This window comes from Helianthus annuus, chromosome 14, assembly GCF_002127325.2.
Source record: "Helianthus annuus cultivar XRQ/B chromosome 14, HanXRQr2.0-SUNRISE, whole genome shotgun sequence".
Lineage (NCBI taxonomy): Eukaryota > Viridiplantae > Streptophyta > Magnoliopsida > Asterales > Asteraceae > Helianthus > Helianthus annuus.
Window position 1 is genome coordinate 128182353 of NC_035446.2, and position 11287 is coordinate 128193639.

An 11287-nucleotide genomic window follows, 5' to 3' on the forward strand; every position below is an offset into this window, starting at 1 on the left:
AACAAAGATGGTACGACCTGATCGAGAGAAAAATATACCAGAAGTATTTTGTTCACCGTACTATCTAAGACAAGTAGCAATGAAGGAAGCAAGAACGGCACACGAAAACAACATATCGGGATACGCTTTCCATGCAGAAGGAGAAATGATGTAAAAATTCATTTATATAGACTAAAACAAAAATAAAAAAAATTATAATTTATTATTAATTTTTTTTTTTTGCAGGGATACTCTCTTCGAAATCAAAGAACATGTATTTCTATATAGATATGCTGTTGAAACAATGAGGCCAGGATTGGAAATCACCGGAGAAGTAATCAATTGTTGGTCTTATATTTTGAATGAAGAAGAAAAAAGAAGATCAAAAGACAACAAAACTCCAAGATTTTTCTGTACTATTCGAATGCTGGTATGATATATAAAACTCAATTCTTCTGTTTTCGTATAATGAAGTATTTTGAAGTTTGATTGAATGAAGTTTTATAATTTATTTCTTTAATAAAACGCAATGCTTAATGTTTGATTGAATGAAAGAATGAAGTTTTATAGAACGCAGCTTAATGTTTTATTACCTTCATAAAACGCAGCTGTATATTTATTAACTTCATAAAACGCAATAATATGTTAATTTGTTTAATTTTACGCAGACTTTTCCATTGAATGATAAGGAAGAAACAAATAAAGATAAGATGATAGAAGCATTCACAATGAACATAGAAAAAATTCTTCAAGGTGCAAAGCTAAAAAACATAAAGGATTTTAAAATTATCCTTGTCCCGATTCTCCATATACAGCATTTCTTTGTGATCTCCTTCAATCTTGAAGAGAATCAAATATTCATCATTGACAACAGTGCCAAAGAAGAAACAAATGAAGCTAAATATGGGAATGTGCCTGAAAATACAGTAAGTATTATTACTTATACTTTTAAAATACATATATAAACCACCTAATCTTTTTGTTTTGTTTTTTTTTCTGTAGAGGAATGCTTTGGCAGCTTACCTTAAATCTGTTGGACATGAAAAAGCAGATGATATAAAGAAAATAACCCCTGTTAGAATGCAGATGAAATGGAGGACACAATACAATGGAATTGACTGTGGTATATTCACCATGCGTCATATGGAATGTTATCATGGAGAACCAGTCGAAAAATGGGATTGTGGGTTTAACGTGGAGTATGAAGAACCTGCAAGGGGTAAAAACAAAAAACAAGTCAACAAGCAGACCGCACAACTTGAAGATTTAAGAAGGAAGTTCATCGCGAAGATATTATTGCATGAAATCAACGAACAAAGAAATTATGTTATTGAGGACTCAAAGAAGTTTCGAGACCTCAGTGCGAAACTTAAAAAACAATCCTATGACACTAGTTTAGATAGGATTAAAGACAGGCTTTCTAATGCTGGTTTACTTTGATTTTGAGATGCTACTTATTTTCAAAACGCAATGTTTTGATTTTGATCTTGCTAGTTAGTTTGATTTAGAAATGCTACTTATTATAAAACGCAATGTTTTCATATAACACAATATTTTGATGAATGCACTTATTTGTTTGTTATTTTATAACGCAATATGTATCCTTTAAAATTATTTAAACATTAATTTAAAAAATATTTATAAAATATATATACAATTTATAAAACGAATCATTTTTAAAGTATGCTATAACTCAACATTGTCAATTTTAATTTTAATATGTTTTGATTATAAAACGCAATGTTTTTTCTAATTATTCATTACCAAACATATAACGCAATATAATTTATAACGCAATGCTTTTTTTTAAAAAAATTTTTATAACACAAAAAACATAATTACAATAAGGACAATAAAAAAATAATATATTATAATCTTCTTAAACGAAATGCTATAAAAAAATAAAATAATATACAAAGAAAAGCCTTAAAAATACTGTGTATGATAGAAATTTATACAGATGATTAGACCAAAAGCCTTAAAATGCCTTAAAAAGCCTTTTGGATTCCTGATAGCCAATACTGTGTATGATTGAACATTCAATTCAAAGAAAAAAAATAATCATTTTTATTATTAAAAACACAGTTGATTCAAATTCCTCTAGCAATATATAAGAACATAAACCCTAAACTATTTTCACATTGCTCTCATCATACACAACTATCAGTTTGGTGGGTTGAAAGAGGCAATTTCGTTCTTCAATTCCTTGATGGAAAAAAATAAAATACCATTCCGTTGCTTCTGTTCTTCATAACTGCAATGAAGATGTTTTGAAAAAAATGAACGAAATAGGTATACCACCTTCTTGTTACACAAATCAATCAGCCGCACTGTTCAGAATTCTACACAAGAGATATGGTGATCCGAATCAAACTGCACCTGAAGATGCCCAGGTTACATCTTGGGAGTTCATTGAGGAAACTTTCAAAGTTTCAGTGACTTGGGACAATGGTGAAGTGGAGATGTATGACCCGAAGGACATATCTACCAATGAGGATCTAGGGTTTTTGAAGCAGTTATCTGAAATACCAATCATCAACAACTCTGGTAGCAAATTTGCAGAGAAGCTCCAAAACGCAGTAGTCTCACAGGTTGAACTTTGGGTTGAATCTGAAAGTGATGAGGAAATCCCTGATGGAAGCTTAGGGTTCTCATCCGATGAAGAAACAAACTTTGATCCATGAAGCTGATAATGCTAGTAATTTTTCTCTAATTATGTGTTTTGAAAACATCATGTTTGTGGGTTTAAAACTATCATCATCTATATAACGCAATGTTTATTATATCCACTTGCATTTCTTGTTTAATTTTGTGTATGATCTGTGTGATATTAAAACGCAATAAATCAACAAATACCATTTAAAGTATATTGTATTGTTCTATGTATAAAACGGAATAACCAAAAAAAGCTGATAAGTGATTTGGAAATACCAAGTATATGGTAAAGATCAAATATATTGTTGTTATCATAAAATGCAATTAACTAAAACATCATAAAACGCAATGACAAATATTTTTTACTTATTGATATCTGATTTCGAAAGAATTTGTATACATAATTACACTCCATTGCTAGAACCTATAGCATTAGAAGAAACCTTATCTTTACACGTTCGACTGTTATGTCCTTTTCCACCACAAATACGACACGATTTCTGGATCTTTGATGATTTCTGAATTGCAATCTCACGATTAGACTTGATCCTTTTTTGTACACCACATCCTTTCGTCCTTATTTTGATGGGGACACGAATCATAGAATCAGATTTCTCTATGTTCCCTCCAATATCAGCAAATCTTTCTTTGCGAGTAGGAGGCGGTGCAGCAACCATAACCTCATCCGCTTTATCAATATAACTTTTAATATGATCCCTGTAACGACACAATTCATCTAAATCGCCAACCAGCCTATTAACCACATACTCATTTGCAAGAACAATCCCTCTATAAACTTTATCAATCTCGCTATTCCTACCAATTTCATCAAATCGAATATTGGAATGATTTGATCCCATTGAAACGACATCTCTCGTCCATCTTCTATGAACATATCTTCTAGGAAACTCACTAATATCCTCATACCGTAATACGTAAAATATATGGCGGCACAATATACCAAATTGTTCAAACCGTTTGCAAGAACAATTTATACTTAAACCATCTTCTTCTTTGTTGTATTGCACCTGTAAAAAAGATTAAAAAGATATATAAAATTAATGAAATGTAATATAAAACGCAATGAATAATAAATATAATACAGATATAACCATAAGATCATATAATGTTAAAACGCAATTAAAGATGAAATATAAAATGCAATAGATATTTAAACAATATAAATTTAAAAAATTGCCTTGAAAAAAGATGTGCATGGCTGTCTGAAATCCTTTATTTCAAAATATTGAAAATCACCCACAGTATCAACAGACTTTGACATACACTTTGTAATAGCAGCATCAATTTCAATTTGAATATCCTTAAAAATTGTTTGGGTGTATATTTCTGATGCTTGTTTCTCCAATACAAAGTCACTCCACGGTTTACACTCAATATACCTTGTATCATGATCATTCCTCCTATGCTCATGCCTTTGAATATCCATTGCTGTCTCAAAATGAGTGAAAAATTCAACAAGTGTACATCTTGGATTGCAAATCTGACCAAAGAAGTAATTCTCGCTTTCACATCTTGAGGTAGTACGCATAAGCCCAGCCAAATCCTCTCCATGGTAATAAGCAGGAATCCAATCAAATCGAAGATCGTACATGTCTTTTAACCACTCATGATTTTCCAATCCAAAAGTAGACATTATTGAATGCCACTCAGTTTCAAAATCTTCTGGAATAATAGTATCATTCCAAACAACACGAGTCATTCTTGTATTAAAATCAGTGTTTGCTGACAAAACAGGACCAACCTGAATGAAAAGTTATAAAATCATTAAACATAAAACGCAATAACATAAAAAGCATTGATTGTAAAACGCAATTGTAATTCTATTGTTAAAAATGTTGGATTTTATTGTATAATACATAAAACGCAGTTTATAAAATTGCAGTTTGTTATATCATAAAACGCAGTTAATACCTTTTTCTTCAATTTCTCCCATATATGCCACATACATAACCTATGCCTACTTCTTGGAAGTACATCCTTAATAGCTCTCTTCATTGCAGCATCTTGATCAGTAACAACAACTTTAGGCTCACTTCCAAAAGCATTAACAAAGCATCTTAAAAGCCATCTATACGAATCTGCAGTCTCCGAACCAAGTAATGCACCACCAAATGTGACATTCCTAAAATGATTATCAATACCAGTAAATGGTACAAAAACCAAATCATACCTGAATAAAAAAAATTAAAAAAGCATTAGAATATTTAGAAGAGGATATATAACGCAATAAATCAAAAAAACTTACTTGTTTGATTTATAAGTAGCATCAAAACCAAATATGTCACCAAACACTGTATAATTTTTTTTTGATTCCTCATCATCCCAGAAAAGCCCTCTCAATCTTCTATCTTCACCAATAACATAATCACATGTGAAACCAGGACAACATTCTTTCTTCCTAATAAGGCGCCTAACTACCATTTCTGCATCATACTCTCCGATGTAAAGATTCAAATCCCTTCTATAATTCTTACAATCAACTTTACTAGCTCCAACTTCACCAAAACCACCATAAATTGTTTTCATAATATTGAATGCTTTAACAGGTCCAATATTGATTGCAGACAATCCAGATATAAAACTTTCTTTCACATAATCGATACTTCTGGCAGCCGGCAAGAAATGAATATCTTCATCTTCAACAAAGATATGATTATGTTCTTGTTCAAAGAAGTAGAGTTTAAACATATTATTGTCCTCTAATATTAGTTTCACATGAGCATTGCATCCAACTCTTTTTGAACCTCTATTACGTCTAACAATCTTTTTACTATTCTCAACTGAACCAGAATCTATTGCTTTGGGAACATGAAATCCTTCTTTTGAACAGACAATATATCTTATTTTTACTAAACCACCAACATTTTTCCAAGAGGTATTTTTTCTTGCAGGAAAACCTGCAGCAAGTGCATATCTCTGATAAAATGCAAATGCCTCATCAAATGACTTAAAAAGCATTCCAACAGCAGGTGTAAGAGATCCACTGACTTTTGGTTTGTAAAACTTTCTTCCACTGTTTATGCATACACGTTCCTCCCACTTGGAAATGTTATCTGAAACAATTAAAAAGAATATAAAACGCAATACATTCAGTAAAACGCATCAAATGATGAACAAACAAAAATTGTACAACAATAACAGTTATAGCTAATATTTAGCTTTATATTACATAAATCTTAAACTACAAGTTTGTATGCATATAATTTAATTAATATCATAAAACGCAACTATTAACTAAAACGCAATAAAATGATGAAGAAACAAAACAAACAAATTATGTTAAATTATACAACAATAACAATTAAACTTATGAAATATCAAATATTAATTACAGAAACACGAATTATAAAACGTAAAACAATGAAATTTGGACAAAAATTACAAAAAATAACTCAAAATTGAAGCTAAACATACCAGCAGAGTCGGACGAAGACATTGAAGTTATCGAATTGACAAACGAAAGAAGATTAATGTTTGAAAAGAGTTGAATTTGCGATCGATGGCGATTTAGGGATATGGAATCTTCAATTCTGTTATGAGAGCGATGAACTAAGAAAAGAAGTAACAGAATCTATAAATTAGAACGAAGATATGATAATGTAAAATGACGAAAAAGCCCACGCGTCCAAAAATTTAAAAATAGACGATGAACGGCTGAGATTGCTTCTTATCCTTCCTAGCGAAAATAAACTTCCTATTTGATCTTTACCCTATTATTTAATAGTAGGGAGAAATTGAAAATAAATCTAATTTAAATAAGAATACAAATTTATGTAATTTATCTTAGTTATGGTTTTACAAAGAAATTTTAAAAAAAAAAACTTTTATTCTTGAAAACAAATCTTTATTCTTATTGGAATTGTATTGTTTAATATTATTGTTATTAATCTTTATTCTTATCGGAAGTGTAATGTTAAATATTATTATTATTATTATTATTATTATTATTATTATTATTAATTAACAGGTGAGAAAAATAAAAAAAAATAATGTGAAAAGGCACCAGAAAGCGACATGTGTCCTAAAAAGATTTTTATTTATTAGTATAAAGAGATTAAACTTTGTATACATGTATAAAAAAAATATTAAAGTTGGCTTAGGCAAAAGTTGGACACAAAATAATACAATAGATCTCAACTCTAAAACAATATCTAACGGACATTGTGTTTAAGTAGTTTGGTTGTCTAGCGTCTAGGTGATTTTGGGCGTTCTCCCGGATAACCATATTGTCGGTTGCCACTTGACAGTCATTGTGCCACCACAAGAGTAGAACTCTTTAGCGTAACACATGGTGGGACGAAAACTCGGTTGGGATTGGGAATCGAATTGACAACCTCACAGAAGGCGTAGTTCAATTCCTTATTGCCTATATCCACCCCATATGACACAAGTGAGAATTGAACTTGAGTCTCTATTGAAAAAAAACCCAAACCTCCTACCACGCTTCAACATTTCTTAGGCTTCTCTAAATATGGTAACAATTATACCAAAATAAAACATATATTGTTCCAATTTACAACGAATGCACTAAATGTCTATTCCGCTAAATATGACTGCACATGAATATCAATTTTATTGACAAATAAAAAAAGTTAGTTGTGTCTATGTATGTGTTTAGGCATATATGCGTGTATATGTATATTTTTGTATATAAGTGTGTGTGTTTCATGACTATAACTCAAAGCTTACAACTAGTAACTTTTATTTTATTGTAGTTGATAGCTACCGGGTCATTATGTATTTATTTTCGTGATGTATTCAAAAGTAGCCATTTGGCATATGCTGCAACTAACCAGCCGCTTCCAATTTTATAATCATCTACAAATGCCCCAAACATCTTGGCCCCTCAAAGTATTAACAACTAAACTCTAAATTATATTATTATTTTTAGTTGAAATTATTTAAATAATAATAGGTAAGGTAAGGATCATTTCAGAACCATAAATATTTACAGAACTCGCAGAACTCCTAATAAACAATCTTTTTATTTATATATTTTTATGTTTAGGATAATTTTATCATTTATTATGTGTATTTTTATGATTACCTACATGTTAAGAGTAATTTTATCATTTTTTATATATAAATTTTTAATTACACATATGTAAATTAGTTTTTTTACATATATGTAATTAGTTATTACACATATATATAATTTGGCTATTAGACATATGTAAACTACTTTTAATATGTATGTAATCATAAACTTACATATAATAGATGATAAAAGGATCCTAAATACAAAAAAATATATATAAAATGATTGTTTATTAGGAGTTCTGAAAGTTCTGCAATTATTTAGAGTTCTGAAATGAACCCAACCTATAATAGGTAATTACTAATTAGCTATGAATAAGTGTATCCTTTTTAATAAGATTAAGTTTATGTGTTGTATGTTTAAGTATTTCAAATATATTTTTTTTGATGATAAACCGAGTATGTTTAAGTATTTCAAATGGTTTTCAATTTTCAAATGAGTAAAATGCCAAAATCGTCACTGAGATTCGGTCACTGATGAAACAATGGTTAACCGGGCAGGGTTAACTCACTGGTCTCGTCAAGAAGGGTTAATCCCTTCCTCTCGAGGATCGCTGGCTGGATCACCGGTGGGTTGATCTCCTGCACAAGGAAACAAACCGTGACTCGTAACAAGGAGGATGGAGTGGGGGGTGCTCCTTGTTACCACTCTCCGGCGTGAGAATCAGTAATTTGCTTGGGAAGCAAAGTAAGATAGTAGTAGTAGTGAGAGAGTTGTGAAGAGATACCTCAAACCTGGTTTGGGGTTGGTATTTATAGCCGAGGAGTGGAGGAGGAGGATGATGGACGGACTGACGACGTGCTGCACCTTTGCAGGTGTGTCAGGCTTGTCGGTTATGGATGTTACGCCACGTCAGTCCGTTGCTTACGTAGCCCTGACAGGCGGCTGCCATTGGTGCTACTTGCTCTGTGGTGTCAGTCCCACTTGCTGAGTGTACAGGATGCGGTGCGGGCCGCATCGCTGTTTGCGGTAACTGTAGACGTTCCGGCTTCTCACTCTTTGATCAAGAAATACGCGAGATGCGGTGCCAAGCCGCATCGTCGTCCGTGGTGACTGTTGCTGTTATCCAGCTTCCTTGTATTGATAGAAGTGTTCACTGGACGCGGTGCTAGGCCGCATCGCTGTGAATACTTCCGTTTTCATACACCAGATGTGATGCTATGCCGCATCACTCTATCGTTCTAATATTCCAGGTAAGTCCTCCATCACTGGACAGATTGGATTCAACCATTGTGTCGATGCGTTCCCGCACGGACATAAGTAGGTTGTTTAGCTAGTGGGGGTTTTGATAAGGGTAATGGTCACTCGCGGTCGATGCTGACGCGAGATCTGGGACCATACCCCTTCAAGTCCCCCCAGTCTAGTGTTGCTGCCATATGCAAGTTGTATGTGGGAGGAGTACTGGACTATGGTGTTTAGAAGGTAGTTTGGAGTCTGGAGAAGATCCTAGACCATGTGGATGGTCTTCTCTGTTTGTAAATCAAGCTGGATGTCTGGAAGGGTCATTTGACGCCTCTTTCGTACCGGTGAAAATGTTTCGTCTGATGCGAAATTCTCAGCCTTTGGCTAGTTGCCACCTGTTGGTGTGCCGAACCAAGCGTGGGAATTAGTTGGAGGAAGTGTACAAACTTCGAACCAATCTCTGAGATGGTGGTTGAAGGTGTGCACAAACTTCGAACCAACCTTTGAGGTGGTGAACGAAGAAGAGAGCGTGCTGCTCCCATGATTGGATATCTAATGATGATTCCTTTCGTGGGGTGTTCATGTTCTTCCCATTAGCTCTCAAGTAACCGCGCGTCCTTTGCGGTTACCTCGTTGCTTGACATTGTTGGCCACGGTTGTGGAAACAACGTTGGGTACTTGCGTCATTGTTGGCCATGTTTGGTCGAACAATGTGATTCTGGATAATGGTCAAATAAACATGGTCATAGGCATGGTAATGCCTACCATTGTTTATTCTATCCAACTTACAAGTAGGGTAACAAATTCATAAGCAGACTTGTTACCGCTTGTTCGATCGCTTGTTGTTCGACAAGGGCTCGTATGATCATTGGGGATCTCGTCCGCATCTCTTCCTTAGGCACCTTCCTTCACGCTCCAATACCGAGGAATTTTCCTTGGAGTAGTTTCGTTCCTCGATGTGGAGTTAGTTGTGGCTCTTCCGTAGCAACCATTTGCGGAAGCTATGGTTATGTCTGCAGCGACTCATGAGTGTCTGCAGTTTTGCATTCCCATATTCGCTCGAAACGGGTGTGTTGCTCGGATGTGGCTCTTGAAGGTTCAGGAGTCAGGGTTGCTGATGTGCGCGCGCGTACATTCCCTTCCTTCTTCTTGTTAAAGAAGGTGTTCATGCACCCTCTGTGGTTGTGAACCGGACAGGAGGGATTTGAAGCTTGAAGAGAATGAAGGCAATGCGGTTTACCTGTTTCTGAGATGCGGTTCAGTCCAAAGAACAACGCTGGTTCTGAGTATCTGACACACCTGAACGGGCTCGTGTGTGTCATTTTCGCATATTCCACGTGTGCTCGTGGGTAGTGCGGATAGGTATTATACCCCTTTATAGTGTGGAGATATATATTTTTGCCTAGTTTTAGGGGTATGTAAAAAAAACGACATGCGGTATGGGTTATGGTGCGGTACCAGAGAAACCGCATGCCGCTTGTAATTGGATAAGGTAGTCGCTTTTTGTTGCATACGTGGCTGATCTCACGTGTGAGTTGGTGGAAGTTGGTGAGATCATTCTGGCATGTGCTGAAATGAAAGGACATTTGCACTGCCCGAGGCATTAAATGCACTGTAGCAAGGAGTGTAAAGGTCTCTCTTGTCAGGCGCGTGGGCGGCCACGCGCGCGTGATAACTGTCAGCGGAAACGACGCTTGACACGTGGTGTCGCGTAATTCGTTCTTTTTGAACGTGATGATTCGTTTTCTCCCTCCGCATTAATTGCGATGGGTATATAAGGGGAAACCGTTCGTGGTTTCCCCTCACTTGTTCGAAATTTCAAAAATTTGCCGGTGAGAGAAAAGAAGTTACTTTGTCTTCTCCGATCAATTGTTTGAAGTTTCCGGTGAGGTTTTCTGAGTTTGTAGTGTTCATCTTCTTTATTCCTGATGGCTGAACCATCAAATCCACACAATGTGGAGGGTGAGAACCCTGAACAGCCGGTAGTAGCGGCTGATGAAGATGAAGATGATGACGTTGATGCTCCCGGTGGTGGGTTACCAGTGTTGAAGTGGTCGAAGGGTAGTTTTAAAACCCTGATAACCTCCGTTCAAATGGCCGACGAGGGGGATGCTACTTACCCACAAGAGGGGGATACCGGTGCCGATGCTCCGGCCGGTTATATTACTTTGTGGGCTGATTTTTTCACCGAAGGCAACCTTAGGTTGCCGGTGACGGTGTTTGTTGCGGAGGTGTTGGAGTACTACCATCTCCATATCTCCCAACTTAGTCCCTTTGGGATGTTCCGAATCAGGAACTTTGAATATACTTTCCGTGCCCATGGCTTGCCCATTACTGTTGAAAATTTCCGGCGATTCTAACAGTTGACGGTGAACACTGGTTTTTTCTCTTTTACTCAACGGCATGGGAGTT

The 11287-nt window shown here is 35.0% G+C and overlaps 1 protein-coding gene across 1 annotated transcript; it reads right to left on the reverse strand.

The window, feature by feature from the left end:
- Positions 1 to 3038: 3038 nt before the first annotated feature.
- On the reverse strand, positions 3039 to 11280 carry LOC110907361 (protein FAR1-RELATED SEQUENCE 5-like). Its single transcript, XM_022152354.2, has 5 exons — positions 11184 to 11280; positions 4901 to 5708; positions 4567 to 4825; positions 3896 to 4396; positions 3039 to 3662 (listed from the first exon to the last, which is right to left on the reverse strand). The coding sequence occupies exons 1-5, from the start codon at positions 11278 to 11280 to the stop codon at positions 3039 to 3041; spliced, it is 2289 nt and encodes a 762-aa protein (XP_022008046.2).
- Positions 11281 to 11287: the final 7 nt, after the last annotated feature.